Here is an 18,812-nt window from a genome sequence, read left to right as displayed (position 1 = left end):
TAAAGTAAAAGTCTAAAAAGCGGGTGCAGCTAGGCGCCAAAGAGACTCTGCAAACACTCTTTAGTAATGCCTACAGTACACCATGTGAGTACACTGACAGGTTGTGACAAAGATTTAACCATTTAAGGCCTTCAGAAACTATGCCACTGAGTTGCATCTAAGATCTAACAACTTAAAGCTTGTAAAACTCATCCGAGGTATCCCAGGTGATTATCTCAATCATAAGGTTTTATTTTAAGCGACTAAAACTGTTGCATGAGTAGGAATAAAATAGTGTTCATGTTCATATCTAGCTGAATGATTATTATTGTTTTCTTTGTAGGGCAGGAAAAATAACAATAATCATTCCCACCTGTATTAAATATGTTCAGATTGCTTTTCCAATTATATTTACCCCCTCGACGTGCACTTGTTTCTATAATGCATGTCTTATATTCCTTTTTTTTCACTTACTGTGCTCACTGTAAAACTAGATGGGGAGAGGTCTTCTACTCAAAGACTGAATGATATTCAAAACTAATGTAGGCCTATACAGATATAAACATTCACAATTAGTAGGAAACACCCATTTGTATAAAAAAAAAAGTAAGAGAAGTCTAGTATGGCATTTAAATTTTGTGTGTGATTTTGTTTGATCAAAACTAGTACTGTTCAAAAGGTGCGCACATTCAGATGGAAGAAACCATCTATAGGACAGAATTGCAGTATTTGCTTTCCTAAAAAAAAACACAAAATACAAAAGTCACACACTTTTACACATTTAGAAATGTTACCCTTTTTCCGTGAATATGGATTGGTGCTGGGCATAAATACAATGGCTATATTAAATACTTTATTCTTATCAGAATCTGATGAACTCATCATAATTACGGTACACAAAAATTTATCATATACATTGTGCTGGTTCAGATATATATAATACATATACATACACGCATATATTTCTATACATATATGCGCATAGGTATATTACATACAAATCAATCATCATTGTCATGGACACCCCAAATATAAAGACATATTTTGACAGGACAAGAATCCAAGAGACAAAAATTATTGGACGCTTGTCAAAAGGAAATTATGGATTAAAAACTATAAAATCATTCTAAAATAAACCGGTCTTTGAAAATGAAGTTGATTTGGCTAGACTTGTTAGACCGACTGAAAGCCAGTCAGGTTAAGAATGTCAGATTCTGCCACTTGGCATATTAGTCATTACAAACTGCATAATTAGAACGCTGCAGAATTTTTCGTGAATGGCCGTCTAACCAAAAATTTTAATAATAAAAAAAAAAGGAAGTCAAGTGCTAATCCTGTGTGAATTTTTTTGAGTTTTCAAACTTGTGCGATCAACTCTACAATTACATTAGGGCGTTTTTGTTATCACAGATAGTCGAAGGAGCCCAGCTCCCCTTTCTCTAAAAATAGGGAAAACGAGAGAAATAAAAAAAAAAAAATTAAAGAAAAGAGGAATCAGGACCACACAACCTTCATTGATGCATAAACTTTGGCACTTTTGATGTTGCAACTTTATGTCTACAATGAAGGAAAGACTCTTCTTTACCATTGCGTCACTTTCCTTGCATAAAAAAAGACCAAACATCCGACGAACATATAAGGATAAAATAAAAAGATAACGTGATTATTATCTCCACTAAATCCTAGATATATAGAAAAATAACAATTGTAGGTAGAGCAAGAGTGTACATGGTGTGGGAGGGATGTGACGTTGTGATATGGGATGTGATTATTATGTGGGGGTGGGTGGGTGGGTGGGGAGATGTGGGGGGAACAACGAGCGGGCAGTGTTTTTGAACTATAGATTGACCGACTCTTTGTAGCAGTCTGTGATGTAGGTGGCAGTGTCCGTCAGGTTTTTGAGACACGCGTGCAGCCCCAGGAGGTGGGAGTGGAGGGCCTGCGTGACGTTGTTTGCGACCAGGGTGTGGTCGTCCCCTTCCGAACTCCTGTCGTCGTCTTCTGTGCTTTCCGAGCAGGTCTCTGTGGCGCTGTCCATCTCCGAAGTGTTGGAGGAGGAGTCCGAAGCCAGGGACATCGTGCTCTGTCGCCTCAAGGCTTCCTTCTTGGCCTCGTCTCTCGACTCGCCCTCGTCCGTCCACCGCGTGCTGTTGATCGAGGGCAGCATCATCGGGGTCCTTTCCGTTGTGGTGGTGGTGTCCTCGTCGTTGGAGCTCGCTCCCAGGATGAGGTCGTTCTTGACGGAGTTCAGGAGCGAGTAGTAGCTGTAAGGGTCGCCGCCGTTCTTCAGGAGTTTGGGGACCTTCGAGGACGGCTTCTGCGCCACCACTTCCATGTCGAGAAGTCTGCAAGAAAAGAGGCGAGGAATTTTTAGAGTAACAGAAAACTGGTAGTCATGCTTTCATTTTTTCCTGTCTATAAAAATAAATCAATCCATCATTATATTATAAAGAACCGAACTTCTTTATCAGGACAACGAACATCATCATCATTATTATTATTATTATTATTATTATTATTATTATTATTATTATTATTATTATTATTATTATTAACTGCAAATGACGCTAAATAAGAGGACTCGCATACACAACGTGATGAAAATTAATCTACAAGATGAACTGAAGTGTAATAGCAGAGAAGCTGCAATCGAAAACTACCTAAGAAAAGCAAGTAAAGAAGAAGCATGTAAAAAAAAAAAAATATATGGCATTATAAACAAAGGAGAAAATTAACGGGAAAACAAACAAGTTTTAACTTCTTCAGTCTTTCTGTTATCTGGGTCAGAGCAAAGGTGGACACCCTACCCGTCCGTCAACTGATCTTTATTTCCGTGTCAGTAAGAGAAAATATATATATATATATATATATATATATATATATATATATATATATATATATATATAAATATATATATATATATATATATATATATATATATATATATATATATATATATATATATATAAGCCTGTTCCTAAAGCCTGTTCCTAGAGGTATGCCAAAAGATGGCCTATCGTTCTCTCTCTCTCTCTCTCTCTCTCTCTATCTATCTCTCTCTCTCTCTCTCTCTCTCTCTCTCTCTCAGTAATAATAGGAAACTAATCTCACACTGACAAAAGTTTACTTGTTTCTTGAGGTCAGGCGTCTGTGACATGTGATCTTTGAAGCTTTGAATTGTCTTTTATTTTTTGAGTTACGAAGACTGAGAAAGAGCAGTTTAAGATTCAGTAAGTTACTGAACGTCTCTTCCATCTGTTTAATCGTATACAAAGAAAGAGCGGAAAATATTAACACAAATATTCATAATTTCCTACTATCTTCTGTGCCACAAAAAGATAGAATGACGTCATTCATTAAAAAAAAATTTAAGTAAAACAAAATTATACGTAATCTAACTTTAATACGGATGATGCAAAGTCTCCCTCGTGATTGTAAAAGTAAAATGAAACGTTATTCTGACTGAGAGAGAGAGAGAGAGAGAGAGAGAGAGAGAGAGAGAGAGAGAGAGAGAGAGAGAGAGAGAGAGAGAGAGAGAGAGAGACGTACAAGTGATATTCAAAATGGACACGCTATAATTCAGTACATGCATACGAAAAAAAGATTTGCAATCCGTCGTCTCAACCACTTTTTCCAGTGAAGAAAAATTCCGTTGTAAGTGATTTCATTTCTCAATTTCAGTCTCATTGCTTTTATTTTCTACCAAAAGACGCACAATAATAATAATAATAATAATAATAATAATAATAATAATAATAATAATAATAATAATAATAGTTTTTGATTTTGAATCCTAAACAGATTAGTTCTTATAGAGTGAATTAGATTATTTGATAAAAAAAGAAAAGAAACCGTGCTAATAATTCCCCTTAAGAGAATATACAGTTAATAAACCCCATGACAATCTCTATACAGTAATGACTATTACCTGAATAATGAACAGTGAATAAAAACCAAAAGCCAATGAATTAGGCCTCCTTACCTGCATGGCACCATGATGGTCTCGTTCATGTTATTGACTGCCTTGACGAAGCGATCCATGGCACAGACGATCGACTGTGATGAAAAGTCGTTCAGGTCTCTCGGGTTATTGAGCCGGACACTGAAATGAATCATTGCGAATGTGAATGACTCAGTGTATGGTTTTAGATGCTCACATTGAATTCATTTTCTGTTTGTCTAATGGTGCATCTGTCAATGGATAATTCTCCAGGTTCGGCAATGAATTTGTGTTGTGTTTTTTTAAAATTCATTATCACAGTGAATTCAGAAGTTTAAGTGTAATGTTGAGGCTTCTAGACGAATGCAAAATTGTTTTGATCCATCTGGTATTAAATTCACTCATTACCAAAACTATATAAATAAGAATTATTCATTGATGTTATCAGAGTACACAGAATTGAAGACTAGCTAATTTTAATTTAAGGTTAAATCAAAATATAATAATTTATTGATTCTGACCAATTTGAATTTATGAAGGCCTTCGGACAAAAATCTCTTCCGTTTATTTTCCAGTTAACTAATCTAATAAAATTTACAAATGAAAAATAATCTGACCTTTCAGTATCAGTTATCAAGGCATATGAAATATAACCAAACTATGGCCTGAAATTGCTTAAGCCTGGATTTAATTTAATAGCATTAAGAAAAATAATGATGAACCAATTAAATAAGATAAAAGTCCTAAAAGAAAACAAACAAACAAACAAACCAGCTACGAAAGAACAAACACATACATACAAACAATTCAATAACTTTGCTTAAAAGTGACACCACAATAAATCTTGCACAGACGTTTGCGGTGTTCTTGTAACTCGCATCTATGTTATCTAAGGATAAAGTATTTCCAGCAAAATTAAAAGGTAGTCCAGACACGTATTCATTAACATAAATGTTAGATGAAGGGAAAAATATTAAATATGTAAAAGTAAGTGATAAAGGAAAAAATTCGTAAATTGTTTTATAATCAATTTATCATCGCTAATGTCTTGCAATGTCTCCTAAGAAACAACTTCGTTATTCAACTGAAAATAAATCAGGCTTCCTATAAAAAAAATGGCCTGGGAAAGAAAATAGACACTGAACAAATTTACTAAAATAGTGAAGCTATGATTATATATATATATATATATATATATATATATATATATATATATATATATATATATATATATATATATATATATATATATATATATATATATATATATATATATATATATATATATATATATATATATATATATATATATATATATATATATATATATATATATATATATATATATATATATATATATATATATATATATATATATATATATATATATATATATATATATATGTAATCTTTTCCACATCGATTACTTTATCGGAACATGCAAATGAAGTCATCTCGACGGAAGAGTGAATCATTTATCTACACATGAGTCATGAAACGACACTACGTCAAACACATGCTCGCAAATACATACATACACGCTCCGGGAGGAATGCACGGTCAATCAGTACTACAGCGTAGTTGCTATAATTTTATGAAGAATTGATATTGCTCTTTCATGGTATTTTAGCTTCAAGGAATTTATATTTTTGCTTACGGTTTTTCGTTGTGAAAATCTAAAGCCCAAAGTGGTAAGGAGTTGCTTATGTCCCGTATATATAAAGTACATTATGATTGAGAGCAATACATACACACATTATAATTATATATATATATATATATATATATATATATATATATATATATATATATATATATATATATATATATATATATATATATAATGTGTGTGTGTGTTTATGTATGTTTATTGCATAGCTGACATATTTATAGGAATTCTTCCAAAACCTATAATTGGTGCTTAACCTAGTTTTAAGCGGGACCTATTAATTTATTAAGAACACGCCACTCACACCCCGTTTTAAATTAATTAGTATTTTAATAATTCATACCGGCAACTACAAACACCTGAATCACATCTATGCTTAAATATTGCCAGTCTTGAGATTCATAAATCATCATAATTAACATTAACTTCAATTGCCATTTTGCCACCATTAACTCTCGAATGTTGTTTCAAGAAATGCCTTCGGTTTTAAGAGGAAAATATTGCCACCAAATTGTCGCACTTTAGTAATATCGCTTCTTTTGAAGTTTTTATGGGACATGACTCAACTACATTCGGGTATTACTCAGATATTTCGTACCTTAGCCATGACGGCAGCAACAAAAATATTCAAGAATAAATTTGGTATTTATTGACTGATACTTGGCGCTGGAAAGGAATTTACTGGGATTAAGCCACTGAATTTCAGCAAGAAAGATTCAGTTAATACCACTGAGAAATGATTCGAAGGCAAAAACGCAAAATAAAACTACTTAAGGCTGAGTTTACTCGAAACAGGTACACGTACTACCGCCCCTGCATAATCAGTCGAGCCTGCATCCTACGTACCCCAGTGAAACGATATCCTTCTAAATAGTTCAAGGCAAGCCCCTCGCACGTCACCAGCAGCGGAAGGATCTCTTGGGTATGTCCGCTGAGGACTAGGAACAAACGTACGCAGCGACGAAGTTAGTCATCCTACCGGAGTTCCCAGACGTAACAAGGTTAAATAGAAGCGCATGTACGAGGAGCGCATTTCCTTGTCCCCGTTTCGCCCCTTAGCAGGCCAAGTCTCTTCTGCAAGTCCCCGTGAGCCGGCCCTTCTATGCAAGTCTTACCTCTTGTGCATGCGAACCCTATTCTCTCTCTCTCTCTCTCTCTCTCTCTCTCTCTCTCTCTCTCTCTCTCTCTCTCTCTCTGTATATTTCCTCTTTTTGCATTTTTCCTTATCTATACCTGCCGCACCCCTCTCTCTCTTTCTCCCTCTCTCTCTCTCTATACATTTTTCCTTCCCTTCTATACCTACCGCACCTGCAACCCCCTTCTCTCTCTCTCTCTCTCTCTCTCTCTCTCTCTCTCTCTCTCTCTCTCTCTCTCTCGTCTATACCTGCCTCACTTCTTCTACACACCCTCTTCTCTTCAGTTTTCCGAGGACTTCCTCATCTCCCCCATTATTCTAACCACCAACGATAACCATAACAGTTGTAACGTCAATTCGTTGAACTCAACAAATCAATCAAAAAACCCATCTATTCTAATCTGCCGTCAATCTCTCCCCTTGTGTATGTCGCGGTCATCACGGCAGACCCTGTGGGGTCCGAAGGAATGCAGAAGCCTTACTGCGTTATCTTGGCAATACACATACTGTAGGGGGAAGCTATGCTGTAGGGGGAGGCTACGCTGTAGGAGAGAGGAGCTTGGTAAGGGGCCAAGATATCTGACAGCGGAAAAATACCGCTGAGGGAGGGAAAAGGAGGAGCGACTCACGCTGAGGGGAAAATCCCATCAGCTGGGCTTCACGAGCCGCCTGCCTTTAAGGGGGAAGGTTCCGAGGGGAAGAAACCAAAGTTTATTGTCGAAGGAAGCTTTTTTTTTTTTTTTTTTTGCAAGGGAAGGAGACATAATTTAAACTTTTGAATGGATATGAAAGAAGGCTTAGATTTCTGCGAGATGATTGACAGGAACTTTATAGGCGCATGTTTTAATCACTTCAGTTATTCTTGAAAGAGGCGATCCGGAGCAGATAATGCAAATAAAGGGAGTCTAAAGGAAAGTTTTCCTTGATGAAAATAAAAACTTACATGTCCATATTTAAAAGCCAAGCGGAAGCATTTAGAGGAAATATTTTGAAAGAAAACATTTCCAAGAGGAAAAACTATAACTTCGATCTCACACAGTCAAAATGTCTCGTTTGGTTTCATTCGAAACTTGTAACTTTCAGTGTGAAAACTAAACGAAAACCTATGAGAAAATTAAACGAAAGCTCACAAATATATTCCATAGTTATGTTTGGGGTCCTTCGACATGCAACGTAATAACATTACCATTGCCTGACACGTATCCATAGATCTGGAATGTGACTTTCACTGCAACAAGTACTGGAATGTCTGGATGGGACTGGGTCATTCCAGATACTCTGGAAACGCTTTGTTTGTTCGGTTGGCTTAAGGAGGTCTGAAGGAAATGCCACTGACACGTATTGTTTGTTGCAGATAATAAAACTGAAAATAGTATTTGTGGAAATTGAGGTAAACGGAAGTTTCAGAATGATAAATCGTCTGTAAAATGACTAGGGAAATACACACATGCACATCAGAAATTAGTATCCATTTCTGACGACATGGCTTTGTGATTGATTCTGAGCAATAAATTCCAACTATTCCAGTACATTCCCGACAAAGGGCTAGCCGATTCCGGTAAAATCCACGCACGGGCCCCACCTATGACGACGGGATCCAAGGTAAACTCTGAAAAGGTTGCATATTAATGAATTCTGGCCCCCAAGGGGAGGTTGAGTGGGGAGGGGGTGTGTCTTGACATGCATTAGGTTGCTTAAATTCTTTTTTTTTTGGGGGGGGGAATTTAGAAATGCAAATTAATAGCTATTGGATTCGAACGGTCCTGGGATTTACTAAATCCCATTCCAAGAATAGGCTAATGGGTATAATAGAACACAATAGAGGTACGCTTGTTCCAAGTAAGGAAAGGGAAATAAAACAATGTCATTCCATAGAAAGGGTTATAATAGGAATGCTATGAAATATTGTTTATTATGATAATTGCTCAGAGAGAGAGAGAGAGAGAGAGAGAGAGAGAGAGAGAGAGAGAGAGAGAGAGAGAGAGATTTGCTTCCAGGGTGGGACCAAGGATTCTCCAGATTCCTATTCCAAAGAGATGAGTCTGCATAAAAAGCAATTCGATATAGGCCTTCATTCCAGCCACGGTTCCCAACCTGGAATCCAGCCGCCATTCACTTTCATCGCGAACGAATTTCCCGACAAGACAGACGGTCGACCTTATACCCCAGGTAAAAGTATTGGCCCTTCAACTCCTCCCATCCCCCACCCCCTTTCCATCCCAATCCCCCTTCCGCTGCTGGAGGCCCCTTCTACTCATACACCCTCTTACCAGAAACACACACACACACGTATAGACTTTTACAAGTGCACATGTACTCTCGTAAGACACACCTTTCCAACCCTGTCACTTTCTTACGTCATATGTCATTTGCAAAAACAGCCCAACCCCAGCCCTTACAATACACGACTTCCACAACAAACCGAAAAGGGTGGAGGGCCGAACAAAACATAAACAAATAAAGTAAAGTTTAGGTGCAATAGTCTTTACGTCTTCAAGTAACGAAGGTTAATGACATAATTATCTCATCAGCAGTTCTTCTGAAATTATTGGTGATAATAAACGCATCCTTCATTTATAACACCAGTGTAACTGACACTAACCTTAGTAACAACGAAACTGAAAAGTTAGGAACTGTTAATTTAAAGGAATCTGTTCACGAAAGAATTGGGGTCAAGGAGACATTGAGAAACTGGCAACTTCAAGTGATTAGCTTTACTAGGCCAAAGCATATAAAAAAAACATATACTATTATTAAAAAAGCAAACATTCAGTTGACTGTATAAATTCAAATGAAGTTTAAATACATATCCCATAAAATGTTAGTACTGTGACGATGATAATTTTGCTTCATTAGTAAGGCAAACAATGCAGAAGAGACTTATCACTCATGGAGGGGTAAACCCGTAGATTACTGTGTTATGGTTCTTGCGACCTCTTTGATGTTTAAATATTTAATATTAAATGAAGGTATACAACTTTCACTCAGGCGTTTAGCTTTCTTAAAGGAGCTAAGAATATCACTAGATTCCATGATTGAAATTCATGATGGCAATAGCGATTTTCATGACAGAAATATAGTTTTGAGTACCTTGCATACTGATTGACAAGTCAGGCAGGTGATTGGCAGCTCCCGGTTATCTTAAAATGTGATTGTGTAAAATATATTTTTTCGCTGCAACTATCTATTATTGGGAGCTAATGCATGGTTCTGAGGACAGTTAGGAAGTATAATAAGCTGCAAAAACTTATGTTGCATATGGCAGCCAAAATAACGGCACATCCGTTAATATTCCCTTGAAAATGTAGAAAATTCAAGTTTTGGAAAATACAGAACACCCGACGGGTCTCGTGGCCTTTGGCTGATGAAATTCGTGAGGTCACTACTTGGAATGCATTTTCCCTCTCTCGCCTACTTTATAAGTATTCTATCGTTTGACAGTTAGTGAAATAGTACGCATTAATTCGTAACAAGTCTTGCTATCGTAATAATCAGTCTCTCTCTCTCTCTCTCTCTCTCTCTCTCTCTCCACTAAATGAAATCTCGTGTATCATCTTGATAATATTATGGTAACGCACGTACAAAGAAAATCACACTGAATCACGTTACTGACTTTAAAAAAGACATCGGCTGTGCAACAGACTCCATCCGAGTGTCACTCTAAGCAAAGTCCATGAATGCAACTAAAGAGACATTATCACACACACAAGCAAATAATTACATTTTCTTTCAAGTTTTATTCAAAATGATAGATTCTCGCTTACCTGTTGTCCATGAAACCCATGGAATGGTAGTTGTCAACGGATTCGTACAGCATTCTGGATGTTGGCTTGACTATGAGAGGATATTGATGATGATGATTCTGAAGATGCTGTTGTTGCTGTCTTGGAGTTCGTGAAGGCATCCAAGTGCACTGTTCGCAATGATTTCAAGTTCCTAATCCCGAGGAACTGCTGTTGAGGGTGAAGTAGTAGAAGAAGCTTCTGTTTACACAAGTATCAAGACAGGGAATGAAACAGAACTGCTTTCACTTTTACCACGGGTTGGCGTCGTCAGTAACAACGGCACTAATTTCTATCTTTTTTTTCTGTTTAAGGCAGTAGCTGCTTTAAGATTTCGTCCTGTGTCGAGGGCGTTCGGCAGGACACTAACAAGGTCTGTGCAAATGCCAACGATATATAGGTATCCCGGACAGAGATAAAAAGGGGGTAGATGGGTGCCAGGTACCACCAGAGGGTCCGATAGACCGACCAAAGGGCTCGCCACGGAGACAAGAGCAGAGTGCTCAATACGAAGCCGACAGCCCCCAGACACCTCCGCTCACATCCGCCCATGCAAGGGTGAGGCACGCACGCACGAACGAACGCGCTCTTTCTCTCCTAAGCTCCTCCCCCTCCTCCACCCTGCAGCCGCACTAACGAACAAACGCTGCCTCACCCTCCCACCAACATCACATAACACCCCTCCCTTCCCCCTCCAAGCAAGTTTTCTAACAGCGTCGCTTCTGTTTGTTTGTTCGTCTGAACAAAGGAACAAATAACTCTGTTTAAAAATAAGTTACATCGCTACTGCCAGCTTGGTTCATTCACAGGAATCCACATGGGTAAGTGCGGAGGTGGGGAGGGGGTGAGGTGGGAATTAGTGCTAACTATTGACCTTTTGCAATGACGGTACAATGTCAATACTGATTGTCATTTTTTTAGTCTGATAAGACTCAGGAGAGACGAAATTATTATCTAAGACTTATTGGCGCTTTCCCAACTGCATCTTATCTGATACTATTCTTAGATTTGACCAACTGGCTGGAGGATGATGCCAGCATAAATTATTGATAAACCTTTTTTTCTTGCATTTCAGTGAAGCTCCAATGAGATTAGTGACAATGATACGGTTAATCACTGAGGTCAAAATGAATTAGTAGCTTTGTTAGTTTTAAAGTCAGGTTAATAAATCGGCATGATACCTATACAGTGTTATATTTTTACCGATTCCATGCAGACATCCTTTTTGTAAAATAATATAAAATTCTTACAAAATTTCGCTGTTCCATTACCATTATTCAAAGGGTAATTGTGTCATCAAAATATATTACGGTTAAATAAGAAAATTTATGTAACAAAATTTCAAAAGTAATTCGTAAAAAATAATGTGTGTTTTCGAGTTGAAGCATTATTGCATGATTTTATAAATGATAAAGCATTTTTCTGGCTATACTAAAAACTGTGAGAAAATTTCAGGAATTTACTGATGAAAAAAATAATGTTGAATAAAACTAAAATATTAGATAAAATTGGTTGTCAATATTCGTTGAAAATTTTATTTTTAAACAATTATGTACGCTTGATATGATACAAGCCATTGGTGTTGAGGTATATGAATTTGATGCCAGAGTAATTTACTTAAGCAATTGATTTATCTGCTCACGATTTCATGTTTTAACCTCTCTCTCTCTCTCTCTCTCTCTCTCTCTCTCTCTCTCTCTCTCTCTCTATATATATATATATATATATATATATATATATATATATATATATATATATATATATATAATATACGTGTGTATACATATTATATATATAAATATATATATATATATATATATATATATATATATATATATATATATATAATATACGTGTGTATACATATTATATATATAAATATATATATATATATATATATATATATATATATATATATATATATGTATATATATATATTATATACATATATATGTGTGTGTGTGTATAAACGCAAGCACGAACACATACACACACACACAGATCTACAGCATTAGGAAAGACTTGATTTTTCCCGTTACGGAAGTCATTTCATCTCCTCCGAAGGAGCTACGTGAGGGTTCCCACGCGAACGCAAAACGTGGGGATCGCGTATACAGGTCCCCGGCCTTCCTGACGCTCAGGAGGAAAGCCTGCGGCCTTCTGCGAAAAATGTCTGTTCCTGTCTGTCTGTCTGTCTGTGTCACTTTCTTTGTAATGGGAGTTTCGGGAATTGTTCTTTATTATTGAGGCTCACGTGAGGATTAGAATCTAGGGTACAAGATTGCCTGACGTAATGTTTAAATTGGGCCTGAGGCTATGTATATGAATCGGCATTTGTATGCATGCTCAGGGAGCGTGCGCACGCACGCCTACGCACGTACACATTTACGATCAAGTAAAGAGAGGCACTCTCACAGGTGACTAATAATGATAGGCATACCCTAACATGAACAACTGAGGAAAAGCATTGCCAAAGGAGATAAAGTCAAAATATGTCCTAAATCATTTATTAAGTAAGGAATGATGAAAACATTTGTTTAAAAATGCAAGTACACTTTTTTCTTAGGAAGTCCATATATATTATATATATATATATATATATATATATATATATATATATATATATATATATATATATATATAAAACCACAACAGATAGTTTCTGTACATATAAATGGCTTTCAGTGTAAAGTCGCTCAGATGCTTAAGTTTGTGACTATAAACTAAGGTTTTGTAGGGAAACGATCCCATAGGCATTGGTTACCGAATTCTACACAACACACACACACATATATATGTATATATATACACATACACATATATATATGTATATATATCTATTACCTATATAGATAGATAGACAGATAGATGATTCACTCAGAAAAACATTTGTATATCTAGCCTCCATTTCACTTGCATATTTTGTCATCATTAAGAAATATTTCGAGGTGTTTCTTATTGCAACGCACCTCACATTCAGCAACGTGTGCTCGCACCTACAATTATTGTTCTAAGTGTTCTATACTATTTCTTAGGGGGCCGTCTAGGGTAGTGTAAGTTTCAAGGAACATGGGAAATATATTGAAAATATCCCCTTTTTCAACCTCGAGGAATATTACCTCACAATTTAATTTGTTATTCAGCAACAGTCGAAAAACACTTTCTCCAGGGTTCTGAAGCATTTTTTGCCTTTAGTTTAAACATTAAGCACTTGAAATGAATACTCAATTTTAATCCATTGCCTCATTAATTTCCATTAAAAATTCATTCTATTGCTAGTTTCTTCTTACTACACAGCTCTGCTTTCAAAGCATATTATTATTGATAATATTGATAAGCTTTAACGTTCTGGTTATTGCATTAAAAAGTCCTCATGAAAAAGAATGATAGGATTTTTGTAAATAATCAAATCACTTTTATTTATCCGTAGTCAAATTCAAATTAAAAAAAGTTTATTGACATACATCAAATGGAGTGTAGCAGCATGCTGCTATACCCACCAACGAAATTCAAAATAGATTCCGGGCAAAAAATGTATCAAAAGCAAATGCCAAACTACAAAGCAAACGTTAGTATTATGCAAATAAGAAAAAAATACAAGAAGTATCTGCTTCATTTGATCGTTTACTTTTGCAACGCTCCTGGTTTAATCACTAGGTTTTACTGAAATATGTTTATGTCGTCTCTCTTATAATACAGTATAATATACAATATTTATTAAGTGATGATAAACCACAAATAATGGCTGCTTCAGTACAGACTAAGATTATTATCACTATCACTAAGTATATGCATGCATTCATATGGCTCTACCTAACAAAGGAAGACTTAACAAAACTAAATAAACAGACACATAAATAAATGAACAAATAAAAGATAAGAAAAGAGTAAAAATTCAATAAACATTAAGCTATGATAACAACATTCATGGTTCGTTTATGCACGCACAAATACACAGTAATATAACTACCCCCGAAAAATGCAATAAGTTATTCTCTTTCAAAGAACTCAATAAACACCGATTAGCTTCACCTTGAAGTTCTACTCGCGCAACCTTGTCAATTTTGTAAGCTAGGAACTAGGAATTTAACCGAGAATTTGCTGAAACCGTCCTGACTCAGCCTCAGTCATCCGAATTGTTCTGTTAGTCACAAGGCTACGCCTCTGCAATAAGTCAGAAGTTTTTAGGTACGTTACGGACCATTTGTTCATATAAATGAACGAATAATGATTATTCCTTGAGTAAAACGATAGAAATGTCCTCAAATGTAAATCGTTCATGGGAAGCGTGTCCTGAATTAAATGGCTCAACAAATAACTCCCAGAACGATGTGTCCGGCGCAATAGTAACTAAAAAACGCACCCACCCGGTAACGGAATAAACAAGTTAAAAATGAGCCGAAGTTTCTTCGGCGCAATCGAGTTTTCTGTACAGCGTATAATGATGTGTGAAACTCTCAGCCACGCCCCATGAAACTCTCAGCCGCGGCCCATGAAATTTTCAGCCACGGCCCGGTGGTGGCCTGTGTTATTGGCACCTATAGCGGTGCCAGACTCACGATCATGGTTAACTCTAAACTGAGATAAAATTTTACGAAACCACTGAGGCTAGAGGGCTGCAATTTTGGTATTTTTGATGAATAAAGGATGGACGATCAACGTACCAATTTGCAGCCCTCTAGCCTCAGTAGTTTTTAAAATCTGAGGGCGGAGAGAATAAGTGCGGACGGACAGACAAAACCATCTCAATAGTTTTCGATTGCAGAAAACTAAAAATTAACTATAATTAGCCTTATGAGAAATATCAGACTTGGATAAGTAATGATTCAAAAGACCGAATATAAAGTTCGTTGAATGAGAAATGTCAGAAGTGGCCAAGGGAAGGATCAAATGTCAGAGTATAAAATCTAGTCAGTCAGGAATGTCAGAAATGGCAAGAAAGAATCGAATGGCCGCATATAAAATTCTCTCAGTGGAAAACGTCAGAAATGACTAAGTAAAATATCAAATGGATGAATATCAAATTAGTAATATGCTCGATCCTGTTCACCAACCTTTATAAGTATATTTCATAAGACATTAACTCGTTCCCAAGACAGAAAATCTATCTTAATAAGCACCTCTAAATAAAACCTATGAGAGATTACAGTGTTCCTACATTGACAGACAAAACTAAAAAAAGATCCCTTGACCAGACAGATAAATTAACAGAAAAAAATCAGATGAAAACTTCCATAAAAAAAAAAATTAGTACCGAAGCATGGCACTCCTCACTTGGATATTGAAAGTAACCGAGAAATGACTACAAGGTCAATACAAATCAAATAAACACCAGGCTAGATACAGACGAAATTGCCACGTCTGTATCAGACTTTATAAGAAGATTATGGACAGTTTTAGTCGGCCAAGCTACTTGACTTTCGATGACCCGCGTTGCTGACACAGATGGTTTGCTGGAAGTATTAGATTCTTTATCTATGTTACCACGGTGGTGTGGTTGCTGATTGTATGGCGCGCGTAATTGTTGTGTAAAATTGTAACTAACCGTATATCATAGATCTGTAGATTATATGCTACGGGTACGTCTTGGATTAGATTTTATTGCTGATAGCGACAGAAATATGAAAACTATATTCGAAAATTATTAATTCTACAGTACATTCTCACAGATGTGGTGAGTTATCTCGTCCATATTTTAGAGTTACGTCATTAGTGTGACTTAGCCACAATTCTGATTTTTTTTCTGTTAATTTATCTGTCTGGTCAAGGGATCTTTTTTCAGTTTTCTCTGCCAGTGTAGGAACACTGTGATCTCTTACAGATTTTATTTAGGGGTGTTTATTAAGGAAGATTTTCTGTCTTGAAAACACGTTAATGTCTTATGAAATATTATTATTATTATTATTATTATTATTATTATTATTATTATTATTATTATTATTATTATTATTATCTGTCTACCTGAAGACCAAAGTTATCAAAAATACTTGAGGTAGAATATAAGGAAAGTGCCTTCTTCAAAAGAATGAAAGTATGTATTGTTTGCATGATGATGATGATGATGATGATGATGATTATTATTATTATCATCATATTAGTAGCGTGGTTATAAAAATCTTAAAGTTGTTGTAGCAAGTGAAAAGCAGGACGAAGAGAGGAAAAAGTGAATGAACAAACAAAGTAGAAGTGAATCTTTATACAAAATAAGTCTTTTCTAACGAGCTTAATTTCCAGGTACGTCCGAAGGCGAGCAAGACCCAATTTTCGTCAGAGGGAAATGGACTCGATCCCAGCCCACCTGTTTGCGGGACGCTTACTCCTCAGGGTACGTTGAGGCCATTTTACCACTGAGGTAACGAGGAGAGTTCTATTCGCTGTGGCAAAGAAGCGAGTCTACACCAAAAGCTGAGACGATCAATTCATAGGAATGTGGAGTCCGGTCAAGACGTATTCATAGAACAAAAGATGGTAGTGTTCGTTTGAATTTGAGTGTTTTAAATTTATTGATTGATTGATTGATTGATTGATTTCTGGTTTTCTCTTTTCGCCCATACGGCTATTCTCTTCTGAGGGAGCTTGTTCAGTAATTTAATTGCTATGCAACTCATTCTGTTATTCTCACATTATTGGTGATAGCTGTAATGACAGTAAGCATCCACAAAAAATTACTTTCCTGGCTACCACTAAATTCCACAATATTTTCATTATAAATAATTTTTCATATAACTTTTGCTGGCTGTGAATGAGAGTCACAGCTCTACAAAAAAAAAAAAAAATGTCTAGTTAGGAAAGCTGAGATTGTCCTAAACATAACTACCGTCTCCGCCAACTTCCGCCGCCCACCCCTCCCCCCACCTCCAACCCCCAAAAGTAATAAATAAAAAGAATTCACATTAAAAACTTTCCTGACAAAATTACGGTCACCAAATCGGATAACGTAACGCTAGATGACTTACATTCGGCCAATAAATGAATGTACGATAAAACCAGGTATATCTATGAGAGTACGAGTGAGTAGTCAAGTCAATTTAAATTTAGAAACCAGGCAGAGAAAAGTGTGGGATAAGATAAGACCTGAGCACTGGGACTCGACGACTCTCCCGTTTCTGCTCCGTCGTTGTCAAGCACACTTGACCTCTCCCAAGGAGCAGCACCCGCGGTCCACGTGGTCGATCATCTTCCGATAGATAGCTACGTCATGCGCTCTAGACGAAGGCATTGTGACGTCATGTTTTCGAGAGCCAGGTGACAGGATCGTGGCTTTTACCGCTTCTTTATAGAAAGGGAACAGGATACTTTTTTGAAGGATATTGCGATGTCAGAAGAATATTGAGAAACCGGGTGACTGGATTGTGACTGTCTTATTCATTTCACTTATAAACAAGTAAAAATTGCGCCGAAGTTTCTTTTAGTACAGCGTATGAAACTCTCAGCCACGGCCATTAAACTCTCAGCCACGGCACGGTGGTGGCCTGTGTTGTTGGCACCTATATCGGTGCTGGACGCACGATCATGGCTAACTTTAGCCTTAAATAAAATAAAAACTACTGAGTCTAGAGGATTGCAATTTGGTTTGTTTGATGAGTGGAGGGTGGATGATCAACATACCAATTTGCAGCCCTCTAGCCTCAGTAGCTTTTAAGATCTGAGGGTGGACGGACAGACAAAAAAGTCATCTCAATAGTTAACTAAAAAGGAATGATGACACCATTTTAAGGTTGCCATGTCAAATGTACGAGATTCCCTTTATATGGCGAAAGTGGTATACAGTAGTTTATTTCATTTACATAAAGGAATGGCGTTGATTTTTGAAATCTTCTTCATTCTGCATAGATAAAAAATTATGCTTTGTTTCAAGGTCACTGTGATGTTTCACTGTGATGTTAAACATTTGGTAATCATATGATTTGATTGACACCCTCTTGTTCATTTCATTAACAAAAATGGGATACGATACATATCCCAGAGAATCGTGACGCTTTAACCACTGCCTGGTGGTGGCCTATCCTATACCGTTACCAGAAGCACGATTATGGCTAACTTTAACCTTAAATCAAATAAAAACTACTGAGGCTAGACGGCTGCAATTTGGTATGTTTGATGATTGGGGGGTGGATGATCAACATACCAATTTGCAGCCCTCCTGTCTCAGTAGTTTTTGAGATCTGAGGGCGGACAGAAAAAGTCGGCACAATAGTTTTCTTTTACAGAAAGCTAAAAGGAGTTCCAATACTTTTTAGGGACATTCGATATAAAATTTTTTGGGACTAAGGTCATATAAATGAGACTCCCTTGTTCATATTGTTC

General features: G+C 36.5%; 1 protein-coding gene across 1 annotated transcript; it reads right to left on the bottom strand.

Annotated features, from left to right (window-relative positions):
* Positions 1–819: 819 nt before the first annotated feature.
* On the bottom strand, positions 820–11,149 carry LOC136847714 (mid1-interacting protein 1A). Its single transcript, XM_067119570.1, has 3 exons — positions 10,488–11,149; positions 3,962–4,081; positions 820–2,324 (listed from the first exon to the last, which is right to left on the bottom strand). The coding sequence occupies exons 1-3, from the start codon at positions 10,625–10,627 to the stop codon at positions 1,817–1,819; spliced, it is 768 nt and encodes a 255-aa protein (XP_066975671.1). The 5' UTR covers positions 10,628–11,149; the 3' UTR covers positions 820–1,816.
* Positions 11,150–18,812: the final 7,663 nt, after the last annotated feature.

This window comes from Macrobrachium rosenbergii, chromosome 17 (genome assembly GCF_040412425.1).
Source record: "Macrobrachium rosenbergii isolate ZJJX-2024 chromosome 17, ASM4041242v1, whole genome shotgun sequence".
NCBI lineage: Eukaryota > Metazoa > Arthropoda > Malacostraca > Decapoda > Palaemonidae > Macrobrachium > Macrobrachium rosenbergii.
The sequence above is the reverse complement of the archived record's forward strand: the minus strand, read 5'-3'. Positions and strand labels throughout refer to the sequence as shown.

Excerpts from the sequence above, each read along its gene's own strand:
- LOC136847714 (XM_067119570.1), bottom strand. The coding sequence starts at position 10,627 with ATGCCTTCACGAACTCCAAGACAGCAACAACAGCATCTTCAGAATCAT. Across the intron at positions 4,082-10,487 it reads ATGGGTTTCATGGACAACAG|TGTCCGGCTCAATAACCCGA; the intron begins GTAAGCGAGAAT and ends GATTCATTTCAG. Across the intron at positions 2,325-3,961 it reads ACCATCATGGTGCCATGCAG|ACTTCTCGACATGGAAGTGG; the intron begins GTAAGGAGGCCT and ends CTTTTCTTGCAG.